Source organism: Nelumbo lutea, chromosome 7 (assembly GCF_056320005.1).
Source record: "Nelumbo lutea isolate HS-2025 chromosome 7, American lotus-T2T, whole genome shotgun sequence".
Lineage (NCBI taxonomy): Eukaryota > Viridiplantae > Streptophyta > Magnoliopsida > Proteales > Nelumbonaceae > Nelumbo > Nelumbo lutea.
Genome location: NC_142690.1, coordinates 1,482,924 through 1,503,693, shown reverse-complemented (window position 1 = coordinate 1,503,693; position 20,770 = coordinate 1,482,924). Strand labels below are relative to the sequence as shown.

Here is a 20,770-nt window from a genome sequence, read left to right as displayed (position 1 = left end):
TTATTTTTTCCCCACTTTTTTAGGATTAAAGTTCTTCTCGTATCGTACCCGAATAAGAACACTCCGGACTCCGGACTCCGGAGCCATTTCAACGTAGAGAACATACTACGACCAATCATATCATTGCATCATCACGGTCAACCATCCAACGGTTTACAGCCCATCAATACTTTAACTGCCGCATCATGTAATCCATCCTTTACCTAAATAACCATCACGTGCAAATGGCAGGACTCTCACGTGTTCCCATCAGGGGCATATTCCATCCAGAGCAACGCTTAGGTTCCACGCCTTTTTTTCTCGTATAGCTTGCAGGCGCATCACATGCCATGCATTCGGGACATGGTAACAGTTTGATATAGTGGGTCCAGAGGCTTGATTCAGATTTGTGGTGTAAGATGCATTTGTAAGCCGTGAAAAGGAAAAGGAAATGTATAATCGCCATTTCACCCTCCACTGAACCCGGGTGGTTCCTCTTTGTTTCCCTCCAAAACGAAAAAAAAAAATCATGAAGCTAACATTTTCAAGTTATTTAACCAACAGCTAATATATTCCAATTGTCATGCGTTACCGTAATTAACCTCCATCACCACGTTAATGAAAACCTAATTCCATGATTATCCTCCAAATCACCACTTTAATCAAAACCTAGAAAAACCCTTCTCTCTCGTTACCGGGCAGAGAGAGATAGAGATAGGGAGAGAGAGCAAGAGCGCCTCCATCGATTCTCTTCATTCTCTCTCTCGTTTCATTCTGCAAACGCAAACCTTAACTCGACAGTGGCTGCCATGGACTCTGATTCAACTCAGTTCCAACAAGCCCAACTGGCTGCCATCCTCGGCCACGACTTGGCTCCCTTCGAAACCCTAATATCTCATCTCATGTCATCTGTCAATGAACAACGCTCCCAGGCAGAAACAATTTTCAATCTCTGCAAGCAGAACCACCCTGACGCGCTGTCTCTTAAACTCGCCCACCTTCTCCAGTCATCTCCTCATGCCGAGCTCCGAGCGATGGCAGCGATTCTTCTCCGAAAGCAGCTCACTCGCGATGACTCGTATATCTGGCCTCGACTGTCGCCGACGACCCAAGCGCAGCTCAAATCTCATCTTCTCGTCTGCGTTCAACGGGAGGATGCCAAGACAATATCGAAGAAGCTCTGCGACACGGTATCAGAGCTCGCGTCGGGGATTCTGCCCGATGGCGCGTGGCCTGAGCTTCTCCCATTTATGTTCCAGTGCGTCACTTCTGATTCGCCTCGGCTTCAAGAATCCGCTCTCTTGATGTTTGCTCAGTTGTCACAGTACATCGGGGAAACCTTAATTCCTCACGTTAACACTCTTCATTCGGTGTTCTTGCGGTGCTTGGCTTCATCTTCGAGCTCCGATGTACGGATCGCCGCGCTCGGTGCGGCGATTAATTTTATTCAGTGCTTGTCTAGTGCATCGGACCGGGATCGCTTTCAAGATTTGTTACCTGCGATGATGCAGACACTGACAGAGGCATTGAATTGCGGTCAAGAGTCGACGGCGCAAGAAGCACTTGAGCTTTTGATCGAGTTGGCTGGGACAGAGCCAAAGTTCTTGAGGAGGCAGCTAGTGGATGTGGTTGGTTCGATGCTGCAGATAGCGGAAGCAGAGTCTCTGGAGGAGGGGACGCGACATCTAGCGATTGAGTTCGTAATCACGCTTGCTGAGGCGAGGGAGAGAGCGCCGGGGATGATGCGGAAGTTGCCGCAATTTATTCATAGATTGTTTGGGATCTTGATGAAGATGCTTCTGGATATTGAGGATGATCCTGCATGGCACAATGCTGAGAGCGAGGATGAAGATGCTGGGGAGACTAGCAACTATAGTGTTGCCCAGGAGTGTTTGGATCGGCTTTCTATTTCTTTGGGTGGTAATACAATTGTTCCAGTTGCTTCAGAACTGCTGCCGGTATTCCTTGCAGCTCCGGAGTGGCAGAAGCATCATGCAGCACTTATTGCGCTTGCTCAGATTGCAGAGGGATGCTCAAAGGTACTGTTTTTTTTTCTTGACCAATTGATCAATGGTACTGTTACGTACAAATTTTGATACTTGACTCTTAATTCTTGAGTACTTTTTAAGCTTATATTTCCTCGTTCGTTATTTTTATCATATTTCTGTTTTTTATGTGGGGAGAGTGGTTGGTTAATTGGTTTCAGCTTAATTTCAAAAGCAATATCTAACTAAGAACTGTTTCTGATCCTTTCTTGCTCAATGTTATGTATATTTTTTTTCATTTGTACTTCCTGTCTTGATACAGGTAATGCTAAAGAATCTTGAACAAGTGGTAAATATGGTTTTGAACTCGTTCCACGATCCGCATCCTCGCGTGCGGTGGGCAGCTATTAATGCAATCGGACAATTATCTACGGATTTGGGCCCGGAGTTACAAGTTCAATACCATCAACGGGTGTTACCTGCTTTAGCAGCTGCTATGGATGATTTCCAGAATCCCCGGGTGCAGGTTAGTTGATGGCTTAGGTTTGTATGATATCCGATCTAGGGTCTGTCACAACGCATTTACAGAAATTATTTCCCCCCTCTCCACACTGACGGTTTGCTAACAATTAGAGCCAATCATTTAAGTGGGTTTTCGTGCAAGTAAGCATGGTATTTCTACTTCTATTCTCGAATACTTCTTACTGGGTGATAATGTTTGTCTTTTCATTTTCTAACTATGCATTATTACAACCAACTATAGCATCCAATAAAAATTGCAATAGGTTTTAAGCTGTATCTGTTCTAATAATCTCTATTATTCTCGTGAACAGTTATACAACTTGTATTGTGTGATTGTGGTAAGGACTATGACATGCTTTAGTTAAGACAAGGACACAGTGTATCTCCATCGGGGATCCAGCAATAGATCTAGCAAATACGCAACTTGTAGATCCATAACCAGTTTCTGGTATCTAATTTCTATCTAATATTGTTTCAGCCAGGAGGTTGGAAGATATATTATCCTACTACTTCTGTGGGTCTTAGAATTTGCTACAATGGGGTTTTTAAGCATCAAATGGTCTTCTTTTCTTAATTGTTTGTTTTTCTTTTCCCTTCTGAATTTAATTAACTCCATGATGCACTTTATACTAAATCCCAACTGGAACCCCAAATGCATTTGCTGGTGAGAAAATAGAATCAACATTAGAAAACAGGGTATAGGTAGCTATAATGTTGGATGTTAGTACCAGTTGCTTATTGTGGTATTATCATTAAGGGTGGATAGCAGCTGTACTTCTACAAGTTTAAACTGGATTTTTTTTGCCATTAGATGTAACCTTAAGGTGGTTTATCTCAGTGTTGCATATTTTGGTCACTAGATTAATTGAGGTTCTCTTACCAATATGGTTTTAGGATTATGGTAGGTAGACTATATAAGCATTTTTTTGGATCAATCATTGGAAATGGAAGTGAATTTCACCCAGCGATTTAAAAGGCACGCCTCAGGCAGGCGCATTTTGGGGTATGCGCCTCGCCTAGGTCCTAGGCACACCTCTTTCAAAAGGCGCACGCCTTTTTAAAATTCTGCGCTTTTTGCTTTTTTTCGAGTCTAACGGCTGGGTTGGGGGCTCCGCTCCCAGACCCCTGACCACTCCCTCGGACCCACAACCTCCGAGAACCCCCTATTTGCTTATGTTGTTCATTCATTCATTGCAATAAAGTGGTAGCTGAAGATAGTTCTAGGGGTGGATTCCATTTCTACCACGGAATTCTCCTAATCCATATGTAGCCTTTAGTTTTCTTATGTTGCAATAACTATTTCTGGTATATATCAAGGAATCCATAGCCAGGGGCCATTGCTTGGTTCAATAGTAAAATTTTGGGTCGACAAGTATGGTAATCCAGTCCACCCCTCCCATGACCCCATATAGCTGATACCAACATTAGGCATCATCACATCCTGCAACTCTGCGTCAAATACCTATTAACGTTTTTGAGTTGTATCTCAAGTCAAAGTTTTGTTATTGAGCTTCACAGTTTAGTGCTGAAATGTGGGTGTGAGTGGTTGGCCTAGTCAACTGATGTTATTAGTTGGCCTAGTGATAAAATTCATTATTTTTTTTTCTGTTTTAAGATGTGTTCTTTCTCTCTTTTTCTTGTTTAAACATTTTTGTTGCTTTGCTTTTTTTTTTTTCCAATTTTCAATAAGTAATACTTCTAGCAGTGTTTTCAACTGTAGAAAAAAAGGATTATGCATAAATGTATTGGTTGACGACCAGAAAATGATATATATATTTTTTAATTAGGTAAATGGAAGTGGTGATGCTAGAACTCTATCATTATCCAATCAAAGTATTATCCCCTAGCTATTTTCAAGCAGTTTCCTTTTGTATGGCAAATGTTCTAGCTAAGGCAACCATTTGATGTTTAAGAGTTGACCTGAAGGTCCTGAACTTCTGGAGTAACTGTTGGAAGTCATAATTGATCAGTTGTTTTGTCTTGTTTGCCTTTCAAAACACTGGCCTGATATGTATTTTGTTAAATAAACTCTGGAATTTCCATTATCATATTTTTGATATATTATTTTATTTCTCAAAGATCTTTTCTTCTGCTTCAGTGGTTCATGCAATCTTTAGTTATTTCATTCCTTTTGTTCTTTAAAAATTAAAACCTTTGTTGACATTTTCTTTATTGTTTGTATTTCTATAGGCACATGCTGCTTCAGCGGTCCTGAACTTCAGTGAAAATTGTACACCAGATATCTTAACGCCTTACTTAGATGGGATTGTGAGCAAATTGCTTGTGCTTCTACAGGTATATAATTGTCAATATAATCATCCACATAGAAATACTTTCTTGCATAAATGTATAATAAAACTCTGTAGCTGGATACATTTATATTGGTAGATGTATTGCATACATTTATATGTTGTGTATAAACTTTCTAGGGGTGCAACTTCGGCGGGCCCAACCCAAGCCTGAACCGGCCCATCCTGAAATTTTACATGGACTGGGCTTGGGCCCAAGAAATCGGGCTTTTCTATTTTTTGGGCCGGGCCTGGGCCTAGCCCTTAGGTAGCCCGAACCCAGCCCAACTATACACATATGTATATGTATGTTAATTACGCATACATATTTACACATATATATATATATATATATATATATATATATATATATATATATATATACATTTGTATACATATTTACCTATTTACATACATACATATATATGTGTACATATTTGCATAAATACATATATATGTATAATTTTAGAGTGGGTTCATTGAACAACCCAGGCCCGGCCTGGGCCCGATCCCAACCTGAGTTAATCAATTTACAGTGTGGGCTGGGCTTGGGTTGGGAAAATTGGGCTTGGGCCATAAGCCCAAGTTTCCTATTCTTTGATTTCTATAGGTTAGGGATTAGCTATTTATTTCTATGCCTCTTTTTCAGAATGGTAAGCAAATGGTGCAAGAGGGAGCACTGACAGCTTTGGCATCAGTTGCTGATTCATCACAGGTACTTGAAACCTTCTGTAATGGTTGACTACATATTATTGTTTGAAATTATTTGATCTGACATGGTTTGCATTTCTGTAGGAGCACTTCCAAAAATATTATGATGCTGTTATGCCTTATCTGAAAGCTATATTGATGAATGCCACTGATAAATCTAACCGAATGCTTCGTGCCAAATCCATGGAGTGCATTAGTTTGGTAGGAATGGCTGTTGGAAAAGAGAAGTTTAGGGATGATGCTAAGCAGGTGATGATTAGGATACAATCTCTCTCATGTTTGTCTGCTTTTGTAGTTGCAAATGTGGAATGTCTAAAAAGTTATTAGTTTTGCAAGTGTTACTAAATTGGCTATGGAACACATAAGTATGGAAGTCTTCCTTGTTTGCTTTTGTTTTGTAGTAACGATAGCATTTAAGGCTCATGTTGGAAGGAGTACAAATACAAATACATAGAGTTCAAAACCTTATATTTTGTATTATTTTCCATGTATTTGTACTGTACATTATTTGTATTTGTACTCTTTCCAATCTGTGCCTAAATAACCCTTATCCTTTTATTCTTTCATTTGATATTTGCCTTGTTACAACCATGGTTGTCAATAATATGCACTGGACCATGGGTTCAGGAGTTAAACATTTACTAATTCAGTTGGTCTGAAAAGTAGGGGTGAGCAAAAAAAAAAAAAAAATCAAACTGACCTAAAAAACTGTCTGGAACCAAATAAAAAATTTGGTTAACCGTTCTGGTTGGTTCGGTTTCGGTTAACCAATATAGAAAGTGGCGGTTAACCGAACCAACCGGTATACATATATTTCTATATATTATGTATATATTTATGTATATTATATATTATATTATTTTATATAGTATGAATTAATAAACATGCATTATATATATAAGTATATATATTTTTATAATATATATTGTAAAAATTTAAAAACTGTAAAACTGACGAATCAAACCGGTCAACTGGTTAACTGATTGGCTTTGGTTCCTTTTCGGTTATCGGTTTTTCCAAAAACCGGTAATGCCGGTTCGGTACCCCTACTGAAAAGATAAGAAACATTCATTTGATTCAGTACTAATATACCTTTAGATGAATGTGACAATTTTAAGTGATGTCATATAATCAACCGTTTCCTTGACAGTTTCTGAGTTACAACTGTGGTTGCCAATATGTACTGGACCTTTACTAATTCAATTGGTCTGGTGTTGAATATTGATTGAAAATATAAGAGAGCATTCAATTGATTCAATTGGTCTGGTCTCATATGTGGTTTGCTATGTCTTGCAAGGTTATGGATGTCCTTATGACACTTCAGGGATCTCATATGGAGACAGATGATCCAACAACAAGTTATATGCTGCAGGTGTGGTTTTATTGTATCAACTGTCTATATGATAATCTGTGTTAACTATACAAATGCTTTCCAACTGATGGCACTATTGAACAATAAATGGTTAACTATGTTGCAGGCATGGGCTAGACTCTGCAAGTGCCTGGGGCAGGATTTCCTCCCTTACATGAGTGTTGTCATGCCCCCATTGATTCAATCTGCTCAACTTAAACCTGATGTAACCATCACTTCTGCTGATTCGGATGAAGATATTGATGAGTCTGATGATGAAAGGTTTCCCTTTAAACTAAATATTAATATTTTATTATAGAACGGTGTATTGCTTTCTGTGATATAGGTTTAATGGTCATCTGATATTTGCTGAAGTGAATGGCTTTTTATTGTATGCCATTAAGTCGATTTTGGACACCTTAATAGCTGAATGGAACCATAACCATTATAATTATGATCTGTCAATTTAGCTCCATCAAGAGTACCCAACCCTTTGGTTCAGCCCTAGTTTTTCTTAAATAAATTATTGTTTATATAATAATTTATTAAATTGAATAAAATAAATAAATAAATAAAAGTTTATTGGGATGGGAATGGTATAGGCTATCTCAGGGGGAGAGAATAACATTAGTAAATTATTTCCAAATAAATAAATAATTTAGTAAAATAAATAAATAAATGTTTATTAAAATATTTCTCTCAATGTCACATCTCCTTTATTTTATTAAAATGAATAATTTATTTAATTTTATTAAATAAAATAATGTTTAGATAATATTAAAATAAATAAATGAATAAATAAAAACTGAGATAGAGAATACAAGAGAGAAAATAAGAGGGATGGCATTTTATTTATAGGATGGCATAATCGTAAATAATTGGCAAGGTAAAGAAGATGCATTTGTCTTATATGTGGCATTTCTGTAATTTTCAAATATTATAGAATCAATTATATAGGATGGAGGTTTGTCTTATATGTGGCATTCTTGTGATTTTTGAATGCTAGAGTAAAGAGAAGTGGGAGAGAAGAGAAAGTAAATGAGAGAAGGGAGGGAGAAACATGTGTCAATAATTTAGAGCATGCCTGTCAAGGCAACAACAAATCACATGTCAACCTCAAAAGCAACGAGTCTTTCAAGATCAGCTGTTATCTAATGTTGGCTCCATTGTACATGGCTCTATTGTGAAGCTACTGGAGAACATGTTAGCTCCTCATAAATTTCAACTGCTCTTGGTTCACTTTCTTGTGGTGATTGTTTTCTGGATGTTGTGTTATCTGTTTTTGTGTCTTCATGCTTGTTTTTTTTTTTTTTCTTTGTATATGCTATTTCCGGTAATTGAAGTAATGAAGGACAACTTGGTTGGTGAGATTTAATAGACACTAAGGTTGTGCCTACATCATAGGCTTTTTTTGTTGTTAAGATGGTTTGTTTCCTGAAAATTAAAATTTTATGGTTCAGGTGGCATGCCATGGTCAATGTTTACACAAATAATTGAATATGATATTTAAGTTGCATTTTGATGAAATCTAACTTTTGATGAACAGCCTACTGAGTTGTGTGTGGTAACTTGTTAAGTGTGGTATGTTTTTTGGGTCTTGTGAGAGTCCCATATTCTGCTTTTGTTGCTGGTTAAAAAAATGATACCTGCTTTTGTTTGCTGAGTGTATAATTCTGTTGCAGCATCGAGACCATCACCCTTGGTGACAAGAGGATAGGGATCAAGACTAGTGTCCTAGAGGAGAAAGCCACAGCCTGTAACATGCTTTGTTGCTATGCTGATGAGCTAAAAGAGGGTTTCTATCCATGGATTGATCAGGTTAGATCCAACCAATTGTCTATTTGGTTTCCCTTGTTAGCCTTTGCAATGAAAATAACATTGGTAATGAATTGTGGTTGTAATAGTACAGGTAGCTCCTACTTTGGTTCCACTTCTTAAATTTTATTTCCACGAAGAAGTTAGGAAGGCTGCTGTTTCAGGTACTAGCTAAGCCTTCAGTTTCTATTTATTCACGTATTATGTGTTCTATATTTTGACAAGATTCTTGACATGATCTATCTTTTTTTCTGTTTCCAGCCATGCCGGAGTTATTACGATCGGCTAAGTTGGCTGTAGAAAAGGGGCTAGCACAAGGACGCAATGAGTCATATATCAAACAGTTGTCTGATTTTATAATACCTGCCTTGGTGGAAGCTTTACATAAGGTCATTCAATTTTTTTAATAGGTTCTTATGTGTTGATAATCTACTGCCTTGATCCAACTAAAGCCAATTTGATGTTGTCTGTCTTGTTATTGTTGAGTTCTAACTACTCCTGGATAGCAGGAGCCTGAGACAGAAATTGTTGCAAGCATGTTGGACGCTTTGAATGAATGTATACAGGTTTGACTTGTGCTTCTGATGTGGTTGAGGCTGCATGTTTTGCTTTCTTCTTTTCTTATGGAGAAGTTGATGATGAATCTTGCGAGCACTTATGCTTCATTTCAGGTTTCAGGACCTCTCCTGGATGAAGGCCAGGTGAGAAGCATCGTGGATGAGATAAAACAGGTTATTACAGCAAGCTCAACTAGAAAAAGAGAAAGAGCAGAGAGAGCCAAGGCAGAGGACTTTGATGCAGAGGAGGGCGAGTTGCTAAAAGAAGAAAATGAGCAAGAGGAGGAAGTATTTGATCAAGTCTGTTTTTAAAATCCCTTTCTTCTTTATGTTTCCATTTTTTAATTTGCATTGTGCAATTTCCATGTTACATTAAGGAATCTAAATCTCTTTCATTGCTTTGTCGTTCATTTTGTTTTTACTCAGTTTGCCTTCTGTTCTTTTCCTGAATCCAGGTTGGCGATTGCTTGGGTACTTTGATTAAAACATTCAAGGCATCATTCTTACCATTTTTTGATGAGCTGTCGACATATATAACTCCTATGTGGGTAAGTTCACATTTAGAAAATGCACTTAATTCCTTTCGTAGGCTTACTTAATGGTTCATAATATTATAAGTGGAACTATACTTTTTATATAATGGAGAATGAAAGTTTTTTTACATGTTTATTTATGCATGCATTGCTATAACAGTTTCTTTTGCCAAGTAAAAAATTGAAAAATTACTGCACTTTTTATGTTTCCCTTGATGATGTTTTGGTATTGCTTTTCTTTGATGCATAAGTGTCACTAATTGTACTATAATAACCCTGTAAGTGGATTTCATTATGTACCTTTGATTAATTGCTTCCTGTAAACATGCAACTATTCACAATTGAAGTGCTAATCGTTGACACTGGATTAGCTTGAACTTGTCTTTGTTATTAGCTATGGATTCAATGATTCATTTTTCTATGTTACTACTTAAAATGGCAGCTCTGTCATGAGGCTTTCACTATTGCAGTGTCTATGGTACTATTTGAGTGAATTTATTGCTTTTTTCTTTTTAATTTTGTTATCTTTGGATATTCACAAGGAATTCAATTTATAGTTCAATTTTCATTAATTTGATTTTTGAGGGTTTTTTTTGTGTTTTGAATTTTTTGAACATTTTATCCTCAATGAATTCATTGAAAGGTTTAAAATACTCATTAATTTTAGTGGCTTTATACAACATTTATAGTGTTTTGGTTTCGCTTACAAAGTTTTCATCATCAATAGGGCAAGGATAAAACAGCTGAAGAAAGAAGGATTGCCATTTGCATTTTTGTTGATGTTGCAGAGCAATGCCGAGAAGCTGCTCTTAAGTAAGCAATACCCCTTGTAAATATTTAAGTTAAGAATGCATAATCGTTTATTTTTTTGTGGCTGGTTGCATCACATTGAGTTTATTCTTCTTGATGGTGGAACAGGTATTATGATACTTACCTTCCTTTCCTCTTAGAAGCCTGCAATGATGAGAATCCAGATGTTAGACAGGTTATTACTTTGACTAGGGTCTTTAGCATTTTCCTACATGTTAAGTCCTATAGATCTCATTCAGGGCTTTCTTTTTTATACACTTACAGGCTGCTGTTTATGGAATTGGTGTTTGTGCGGAGTTCGGTGGTTCTGTATTTAGACCTCTTGTTGGAGGTACCTTTATTTTTCTTCTTGCAGCTATTCAATGAATCATGCCCATTACTTTGTATACATAATTTTATTGGCTTTTGCAGAGGCTCTTTCAAGGTTAAATGTTGTGATAAGGCATCCTAATGCACTACATTCTGATAATTTAATGGCATATGACAATGCCGTTTCAGCTCTTGGGAAAATATGCCAGTTCCATCGTGACAGCATTGATGCAGCTCAGGTACTTCCATATGACACACTTATTCTTCTGTGTTTTAGGTTTGATCATGTTATTATTTAAACCTTCTTGGGTGTGGGTTTTTGGACAACTAATTTGCCTTCAGAATTTATATTTTACATTACCTACTTGTATGCTTTCATAATTCCTTAGGACATTATTTGTTTAATATTTTATTTAATTTTTGACATGTTTCAAAGATAAGGACTTTAATTTTGTTTTCTGGATTTGCTATAGTGGAATAGTTGTTGGAACTAAGTTGGAGAGTTTTTTGAGGAAAATGTTAACAATGAGTAATAATTATATTCATATGATTTTAGTATTGTTTTTAATATAAATTTGTAGTGGCTCATCTGATTATGTATTATACATTGTTGATATGTCGGCCCAGGCATGTTATTCGTCTAGTTAAATGAGGGGTAACTCTAGAAATGTTTATTTTTTATGCAAATAATTTAGGGCATCAAAACATAATTGTTAACTGAAGTATTTTTCTGTATAATTTGTTAACTTATAGTATAATTTATATTTATCAAAAAGAACTTCAGTATAATTTGTTCTTTATTTAGCTGGCAAGGGCCATCTTAAACTTAGTTATGTTATTTTTAATAGGTTGTTCCTGCCTGGTTAAGCTGTTTGCCAATAAAGGGGGATCTCATTGAAGCAAAAATTGTGCATGATCAGCTTTGTTCAATGGTGGAAAGGTAATTTCTTGGTCTCTTATAGGTTTTGCCATATGGGACTGAAATTTCTCCCATATTCCTATGCTATTTTACCTTGTTGCATGGTTTGTTTTATTTATTATACTTCATTGGGTATTGATTATGTTCCATATATTTATTTCCTTGCAGGTCTGATAGGGAGCTTTTGGGTCCTAACAACCAACATCTTCCTAAAATTGTTGCAGTCTTTGCCGAGGTAATTTCTTTGGTTTTATGTTTTCCTGTTCGGTTGTTGTAACCCCATTCCTCTGCTTCTGCCTGTATGTACAACTGTAGGCTTGGTGCATCATAGGCATTGATGTGTTTCTAAGTGATATATTAGAGGTAGTTGTGAACTGCTGGATTTTCACCTTTACAAATTGTCAATGTTACTTAGCAACTGAAATGTTAAATTTTGTGATTGCAATGATATTTGTTTCGTCATGTTTCCTAACAGTGTTAACATTAAAATCTAATTCCTATGTGAACAATGGGAGATATGAGGACAGGTGAACAATATATTCATAATTTCAAGTGAATTATGGATGATACAGGAAAAGTTATGCCTCTCAATTGTTCTAGCTTAATCTTATTTTTGAATTTGGTTATAGTTGATATGGCGATAATTATGGCTAAAAATGTGGGGTGACCTTAACTGTCCTTCAACCTTCTGGCAACAAGTATTCCTATCCAAGTAATTAACTGGGCCAAAATCTATATATACACTAGTTGGGCAATTTTATGATTTGATTTGGATTGTTAAGAGGGAAAGGAATTTGGACGAGACAGTGCCTAATTAAATATTTTGTACTAGTTTTGCTATTCAGTACTTGATATATGTACTAATGCTACATACCAACTGGGGCAACTGCCTCCTCCAGTCTTGCTATTTATGGTTGGGTTATTCGTTCCTTTTCTTACATTTTTCCTAGCCATACCTTGTATGTTTGGTCTCAGAAGTGTTACAAATGATAGATTTATTTTATTGGCTATTGTAGGTTATATGTGCAGGGAAGGATCTCGCAACGGAGCAAACTGCCAGCCGGATGATTAATCTGTTGAGACAGCTTCAGCAAACATTACCACCCTCTACCTTGGCATCGACCTGGTCATCCTTGCAGCCGCAGCAACAGCTTGCGTTGCAATCTATCCTCCCATCTTAGTCTTTTGGGCCTGTGGTGGACTTGTCATTGCCTCACTTGGAGATGCTTGTATGCCTGGTCAGTTTGTGTCAATTATATGTTTATTACCCATTCTTTTTCCATAATATATCCCCATCATTTCATTGATGTGGATTTTTCGGGCAATGCGGCGTCATTGTGTTGATTGAGGGTGAAGGTTTGTGTGGGTGAATAGAGAAGTTTTGCTGTAGAATGTGTATATTACAACAATCATTCATAGTCCTGTTTTATGTCCAAAAAAAAAAAAGAAAGGAAAAATTATAAGATAGTGGTCAGTAGTGGGTTTGAGAGGTTCTTCTTAGTCGGTTCAGTGCACAAGGTTGGGGATTGCCAATTAGGCAATTCTTGTATCAGTTTTGGTACTTAGTTTTCTTTTCGTCTTCTGTTCTCTTATATTTTCTTCCCTGTCCTTTCTGAAAGTGGGAATCTGGACACAGTTATGAAGTTAAATTATATATTATTCCTTTCAATTTGCAATTTATTATATTGTCTCCCTTGAAAACGTTCTCCTTTGTCAGTATTATCTTCATGCAATTATTCCTTGCTGATGTTAATGCAAGGACAAGATGTAGCTTATTTTATTATAGCGTGGAAAGACGGGAGTGAGTTGATCTGTTTGATGTAATAAAAGAAATTCTATGTCGCAACTCGCAAGGCTTGCAAGATGAAAGCATTGGTTATTTATGGAATTCAGTGATTTGAAACTTTCTTTAACGTTTTTGTTTTTTGTGAGGCAGGGTCCGTTATGGCATTCATTGTTCAATACAGAATTCAGATTGCATGCAAAATTTGCCCTCTGCGTAACTGTTTGGCATTTGATAATTCATGATACAGCAGGGGATTAGGGGATTATTAATTCAAGACGGAGAAGTGAGACCACACCATGACCAACTCTCTACTATTATTTCTTGGCTGTAGCGCTAAAACTATAAGATGATTGAGCTGCAATCATATTTCATTACTTCCAGGGAGTTGGGAACTTGGGATTGTAATGTAATGAGTATGACAGGCTCCGTTTCTAGCGGTGGTTGCTAAAGTGGTCTGGTCTCGGCCTTACAGGAGTCCCTGTTTAATTTTGCCTTCTACACTTGAACAGGACCACAGGTTGTGTTGTAACTTTTTGGGGTGTTCTTGTATTTTCTTTGTTGTGGATTAAATTAAATATGATCGGTATGTTTAGGATAATATTATAGAAGTTATTCATGAGCTAAAGGAAATCCATTCAAATTTTCATTTCTTAGAGAGTTCGTTTTATAAATTAACGACTTTGGTCTTCGTTGCATTAATTGTCATTGTTGTTGGCGTTAATTCTAATGGTCCCCATTTCTAGCTTTCTTTTGAGTTTTCTGTCTAGCAACACGCCCAGTTTGGAAATCGGAAGGTGTACAAATGCAAATATGCCCATCGCAAATAATACAAAACGCAAGGTTTTGCACTATACATATTTGTGTATATTTGTATTTGTCAACTGAACCCAAATGCTTATATTTTAGTGTTGTGCAAGAGAGTAATGCCATAACCTGCGATTTATGTGCAATATATCTTCTATTTTAGACAAGAACAAACACTTGGCAATCCATCTTTCAGCAAGTCCTTCGTATACTTGAAAATGAATGTGTTTTCATCCTATTATTATTTAATTTAATGTTATGCACTTATGTGTAATCTACACTAGCTAAACATTTTTGTATAAATCTATTATTTTATATGTGAAGTGCAATTTTTTTAAATATTGGTTCTTAATTTTTAGGAATTTGTATATTTATTGGTAAAATTGTGTTGTAATGTACTTATAGCTAATTGCGTATTACTTCATGTAAACAAACTATCAAAGGATGTCTTTGTTATACTTTTATTTTTTGATATCATGCCTATTCCATCTGAATTTTTTGGTATAAAAAAATGCCATAAATCAATGTTTTTTTTTTTTTTTTTTTTTGAATTTTATCTATACTTTCCTGTTGCTGCTGTGTTGCATCTTCCTCAATTGTATTCATGTGTTTCGTGATGGGTCTCATGAATGATGAAACTGCCTTTCCTATATTCTTTCTATACCGATGTGAAAAATGGGTCAATATTCGATTTGTGGGCATGATGCTTAGTTGATATTATGAGCCACTCGACAGCATCACAACAAAATTGCTTTTGGTTCGTTAAGAACCAAAAGCAAATGCACCCATGTCCCGTTCTGGTCATGCATGCGCTAACATATGTGAATCCAAGGACTTGCAAAAGAGACATTTCTTTTCAACCGGAAACCTCAGGAGGGGGAGGAGAAACAAGGTTCCGTTTATCCAGAATTTAGACCTGTTTGACTCGATATATTCATTGCCTAGAAGACTTTCTTTGTGTGTGTGAGAGAGAGAGAACCATTTTCAAGGTCATATTCAAACCTTCGCCTACAACCAAGAGATGTATCTTGCCAATTCATACAGCTTTTAAGCCCTTTAGCCCTCCAATTGTCAAAATGTTTTTTTTTTTTTTTCTTTTGAAACCACCCTCTGGGTCTAGTGAATGTGACTTTTTAACCCAATTTATTTATTTATTTATTGAAGTCTATGGATTTATGTTCTATGAAAGATCCAGGAAGAACCTCCCCAGGCGCTCCCCCTCGTCTCAACTCTCACCGCAAAAGGAAACGAAGAAGGGTTAGAGAAAACCCGATTGAATAAGAGAGAAATAGTAAATAAATGAGTATGATGGCGTGAGAGAAGGTTATCCAACGCGGCGTGCACAATGGGATATTCTGCCTTTGGACTCTCATATAAGGATCCAGGACTCCTTTGATGCCCTGTGTGAAAGCTATACATGTAGACATTATGAAAAAACAGAATTGACACGCTAACACCTTTTTGCTTTTGAGGAAGATTACGGAATGACCCTAACTTTGATGACTAGTTCAATTGCATCCTAATTCTAATGCTTCTCAAAGATCAAAACCAATCTCATCACCTTAAAAACTGTGATCGAACTTCCCATTTAATTAGCACAGTTTGGTTACTTGTAGCTTTCTCTGATGTATTGGAATCTCTATGGCTGTGACTTTTGATGGGGTGGGACTAGGGAGCTTTTGGTTTAATGAATTAGAACCCTTTGTTCTTGATGTCATTTAGAGAAAATTGTTGGTTTACAGCAAAATAAGGTTAAGTGCGTTGATCTGGATAAGGCACAGGGTCAGAAGTCGTCATTGTTATTCTTTTGTTAGTCATGACTCATGAACTACCGTGAAGGGCAAAGGCAAAAACGACATTTTTGTATAGAAATAGAAACAAATTAATCAAAGGACATGGTTCATGTTTGAGTTTGACACAAACAGTGATTCGTCATCAGAAACTATATATTAAACAAGAGAATAATAGAATAAGGTGGGATAATTAAAAGACAAAGGTTGCATAAAATAACAAGCACACACACGAAAACACCTACCTCAACTGAACTACCTAAAGGAAAGTCATAAATTCCCTTGGGCAGCCAGAGGGATGTGGGTGGATGAGGACCAGATAACCACACTTATAATAACTAGAGAGACTCATTCCTCGTCTTGCTTGTTAATTAAATCAGACCCATTTCTCTCTTGTCACAATCAACTTCTATCTTGAACAGATCTCCAATGGAGCTCCACGTCCAACAACGGAAACATGAGCATGGGGAGGTTTCAGTTGGCAAAGGAAGCAGAATTAAGGGGAGAAGTAGAACTAATCCCAACAACAAGTTTGTTGGTGTGAGACAGAGGCCCTCTGGGAGATGGGTTGCAGAGATCAAGGACACAACACAGAAGATCAGGATGTGGCTTGGAACGTTTGAGACTGCAGAAGAAGCTGCCCGAGCATATGATGAGGCCGCCTGCCTGCTTCGTGGATCCAATACTCGAACCAACTTCATCACCCATGTCTCCTCCAATTCCCCTCTCGCTTCACGCATTCGGAATCTCCTCAACAATAAAAAAGCTGTCGTCAAACAACCACCTCTTCATAATCCCTCCACCGAAGGAACCTCCACAGCCACAACTTATACCAGCACAGGTGGCAGTACTGGTAATGGTGACAGAGGTGGAAATTCTCCCTCCTTTGGAAAGATACATGAGACCCAGATTTGTAATGATGCATATAGACCAGATTTGAGCAACTGTAGTGGTGAAGAACACGAATTGGATTCATCAAAATCCGATCTCTCATGGGCAACTGGCTCCTCTTTTGATCAGTTCTCCTTCACCCAAGATGGGTTTGATTTTCCAATGAATGTTGGCTTGCCGGAGGCATCGGAATCAGAGGTGGCAGAATTTGAAAGGTTGAAAGTTGAAAAGCAGATGTCGTCGTTCTATCCGATGAATGGGGTGCAAGAGACAGTTCATGATCTTAGTGATACTTTGTGGGATCTTCCTCCTCTCTGTCAGTTGTCTTGCTCCTTTTAATGGTTGGTCAACATCTCCTCTTTTCCTCTCCTTTGTTTCTCTTCTGAGATTGGTTACAGAAGATGCAAGAACGGGATATAGACGTTTTTTAATTTGTTCTTTGGATTAAATTTCTTACATTCCCACAACAGTTTTGAGATGGCCCCGTTTATTAGTTGAGGAACTTTTCTTGGAATTAAAATAAAAAAGCGCCCATAAAAACCTTGAAAGAATCAAAGAAACCTGTTGTAGGATAACATTGATCTCTTGCATCAAGGTCTCTTTAACATTGTTTGTAATTAGGTTAGCCGTCTGATTGTGCAGTGGTCGTTGAATTTGAAGTTCCATTATTGAAATTTGAAACCATTCTGTGTGTCCCAGTTGGTCAATGGAATGCGTCATAACTCATGAGATAGGTGGTGATCTCTACGAGGCATCCAATGGCCAGCTCTATTGTCTTGTGGTATTAAAGAATTTCTGTCATCTTCCACTGTCATAAAAGGTTGCTTGCATTTGTAATTTTCAAATGGAGGAAAAAGAATAAAAGATGGTGGTCTTTCACCATAGCGCCCTTACAAGTCAAAAAAGGTTGCTTGCATTTGTAATTTTCAAATGGAGGAAAAAGAATAAAAGATGGTGGTATTTCACCATAGAACCCTGCAAATTTATGCCATTAGAGAAGCCAAACAACAAGGAGATTGTTGGATTTTAATCTCATAAGAGATTAAATCCAATGGGTTTGATTGGTCAATTACATGAGAAATTGCACATGTACACTTGTTTGAAAAAATCAGTTTTTCTATTACAAAAAACCTAATTTTGAACTTGTCCCACATTGGAAAATTATAAATTTTGTTTTTAATATTTCAATAGGTGCTGATTTACACTCCTTAGAATTAGTAGAGGAGAGTATGGGGATTCGATACCGTGCAACATGCGCGCACGCGTGTGTGAGGTGCACTTTGCTCACACCCGCGTGGCTTGCGATGGGCAGCTCTAGTTTTGGTACGTTGATGACCGTTGATCACCATTGATGAGATCAACAGTCACGATTCGATCGGGTGTGATCAAGAGGCACAATTCAAAGTTAATAGTCACAAACTGTTAACAACTTTTTAAATAGTCACAATTTAATTGTGACTATTCAAGGTGCCTTCTCTAAACCAGCACCTACCTTTTTCTCATACCTATTCACAAGTTATTTAAGGAGCATGAATCTGACTCCAAAAACACAATTTCGAAATTCACTATCTCTCTTTCTCTCAGTCCAGTCTGCTACAGTCTCACAAAAGGTTTCTTTGGACTCTTCAACTTTGTTGGTTGCAGATTCTCGCCTAAGGCTCTGTTGTATCTTGGGAACGAATTTGCCTGTAACCCAACAGCAAACTCAGTAAAACTGAGTGGGAGCAAATAACGTTCTAAAGACAGTATCTTCAGACGCGACTCAGAGCTTCTTCTCCTAAATTACAGTAACCCCATATTCACCAATATCTCTATCATCCTATTTTATTATACTAAAATGAGATTGGGGTTAAAGACTCTCATCAGCCAAGGGCGTATGTCAATGTAGTTTAGGTAGATGGTCTGGGTATCTTTCCCCTTGAGGAAATACAGCTTCCAACTTATATTGTTGGAATGCAAGCTCTTTGGGTATTGTGCCAATGGGCCCTACATGAATCCCTAATCGGGCATCCGACTTGAGGAATTGGGCGAACCAATTGAGACAGAATCAGCCATCAGGCCCGAACCCACAAACCCACCCAAGTTGCAGCTTTATTTCTAACCCCATCAATCCACTAAAACCTTTGTGGGACCAGAGCCGCGTTACCGCACAAACAAATAAACAGAAACAAAAGAAAGAGAAAAGATAATAAGAGTGTCCAATCCCCATAGAGTCTTTATCCCATATAAACAAAGAAAAAACAAAAAGAGAATCTTGCTTTACCAAAGAGATAAGCTGAAATGCATCCATGTGTTTCTCCACCTCACTGTGTCTTTTCACAGTGAACTAGCATCAACAAAGTAGCCCTTTTCCATCTTTCTCCGCCACTGTTTATTGGTAAAATTCCCTCTTTACTACGATACAACAAAAGTACTGAGCTTCCTTCTTTGACATAGGCTCTACCTAATCTCTGAATTTGGAAAATTTGCCTGTCTACATCAATTCAAACCCCACCTTATATCGACTTTTTATGGACAAGTATTAACTACTCATTTGATTAAATCTTTAATTTGGGGGTTAGGGCTGTAATCGATTCAGATTCAGATCCTTCGAATACAACCTAATTATTTAAAATTTAAATTCCAATCCTATCTAATCCCATAATTCAAATTGTATCTGGGTAAAATTTGAAATATTGATATGTCTGATACGTTGGTAGGGGTGTATCGGGCATTTTGATACTTATTTTTTATTTTTTTCAAATTGATTCAAAGGAGCGATCTAGGACCCCCTCCATCCCCTGAACTAGTCAGACCTCCAATACACGTATTATAGGAGCGTATTGAAAGTGTCTTAAACGATACGTATCAAATAACAATACTTTGAACCTTTTATCTGGGGTCTTGGATCAGATTCGGATTATATCAGGTTTCGGGTCGGATTGAATTTTCTGACTCTTGACAGCCCTAGCTGTGGTGGAGCTTTCAAAGTTCCAACCACGCCAATCAATTAATTGTTACTAGTTCTGCAGTTGTTGACACCTTTCATTATATTAAGTTACAAAATGTTTTTCATAGAATCATTAGCTGGTTGTAGTTATAATTAAGCAAATTCAGTTGTCAAGTCGGAGCACCCAAAGCTGCAACCACTCTAGTCTCATCTGTTTTCCAGAACCCACAATTCAGTACCCAACCGGCCAACCCAATCCAGTGAATCCACCACCCTCAGGAAACCTTAGCTTTTTCATCAGCCTACACCTACAGCACACAGAATAAACAAAACATAAACCAAGAATCTGAACATAAACAAAGTCTATTGAAGGACATGAGCCACGTCTTGCTATGAGTTTCAAATGTCAGGTAGCAGTTGAAAGAATGACGTAGAAGCTTGTTCAAAGAATTAAAAACCTGTAGGTTTTTTTTTTTTTTGTGGTGGTGGGGGGACCCAGCGCTCATCACCTGTAACTTTCTCTTTATTTTACAAAATCTCTAGGCAAAAAATTATTTGGAGAATTATTTTGATATTATACCTGACAACGGGGGATGGATTCTTCTTCTGGGGGGCGGGGGGAGAAAAATATTTGAACCCTCTTCTTTCAGGCCAGCAGTTGCCAGTGAAGGTTCCAACTGATTCAGTTGGTAAGGTTTCAATGGGAATCGATCAATTCTAGCCTTCACCCGGGTTCGGAAGGTCATGAAGCCGATTTCTCGTCAGATGAGCTGCAGTGAAAATTTTATGAT

The 20,770-nt window shown here is 37.4% G+C and overlaps 2 protein-coding genes across 3 annotated transcripts; both read left to right on the top strand.

Moving 5' to 3' along the window:
- Window positions 1-427: 427 nt before the first annotated feature.
- On the top strand, window positions 428-14,220 carry LOC148844544 (uncharacterized). Of its 2 annotated transcripts, XR_016102169.1 has the most exons (21): window positions 675-2,018; window positions 2,287-2,490; window positions 4,677-4,781; window positions 5,424-5,489; window positions 5,570-5,734; window positions 6,783-6,857; window positions 6,964-7,118; window positions 8,519-8,654; window positions 8,746-8,815; window positions 8,913-9,040; window positions 9,161-9,217; window positions 9,323-9,508; window positions 9,664-9,756; window positions 10,469-10,554; window positions 10,660-10,726; window positions 10,816-10,882; window positions 10,963-11,099; window positions 11,709-11,800; window positions 11,948-12,014; window positions 12,796-13,017; window positions 13,716-14,220. XR_016102169.1 is itself a non-coding variant. In XM_088954489.1 (20 exons), exons 1-20 carry the CDS (start codon window positions 789-791, stop codon window positions 12,958-12,960), a joined length of 3,351 nt encoding a protein of 1,116 aa, XP_088810615.1. In that variant the 5' UTR covers window positions 428-788; the 3' UTR covers window positions 12,961-13,459. The 2 variants fall into 2 exon arrangements, 1 of the variants encoding a protein (XP_088810615.1); XM_088954489.1 differs by lacking the exon at window positions 13,716-14,220 and having other exon boundaries at window positions 428-2,018; window positions 12,796-13,459.
- A 2,080-nt stretch (window positions 14,221-16,300) lies between these two features.
- Window positions 16,301-17,517, top strand: LOC148844543 (ethylene-responsive transcription factor ERN1). Its single transcript, XM_088955253.1, has one exon. It carries the CDS (start codon window positions 16,589-16,591, stop codon window positions 17,387-17,389), a length of 801 nt encoding a protein of 266 aa, XP_088811379.1. The 5' UTR covers window positions 16,301-16,588; the 3' UTR covers window positions 17,390-17,517.
- The last annotated feature ends 3,253 nt before the right edge of the window (window positions 17,518-20,770 follow it).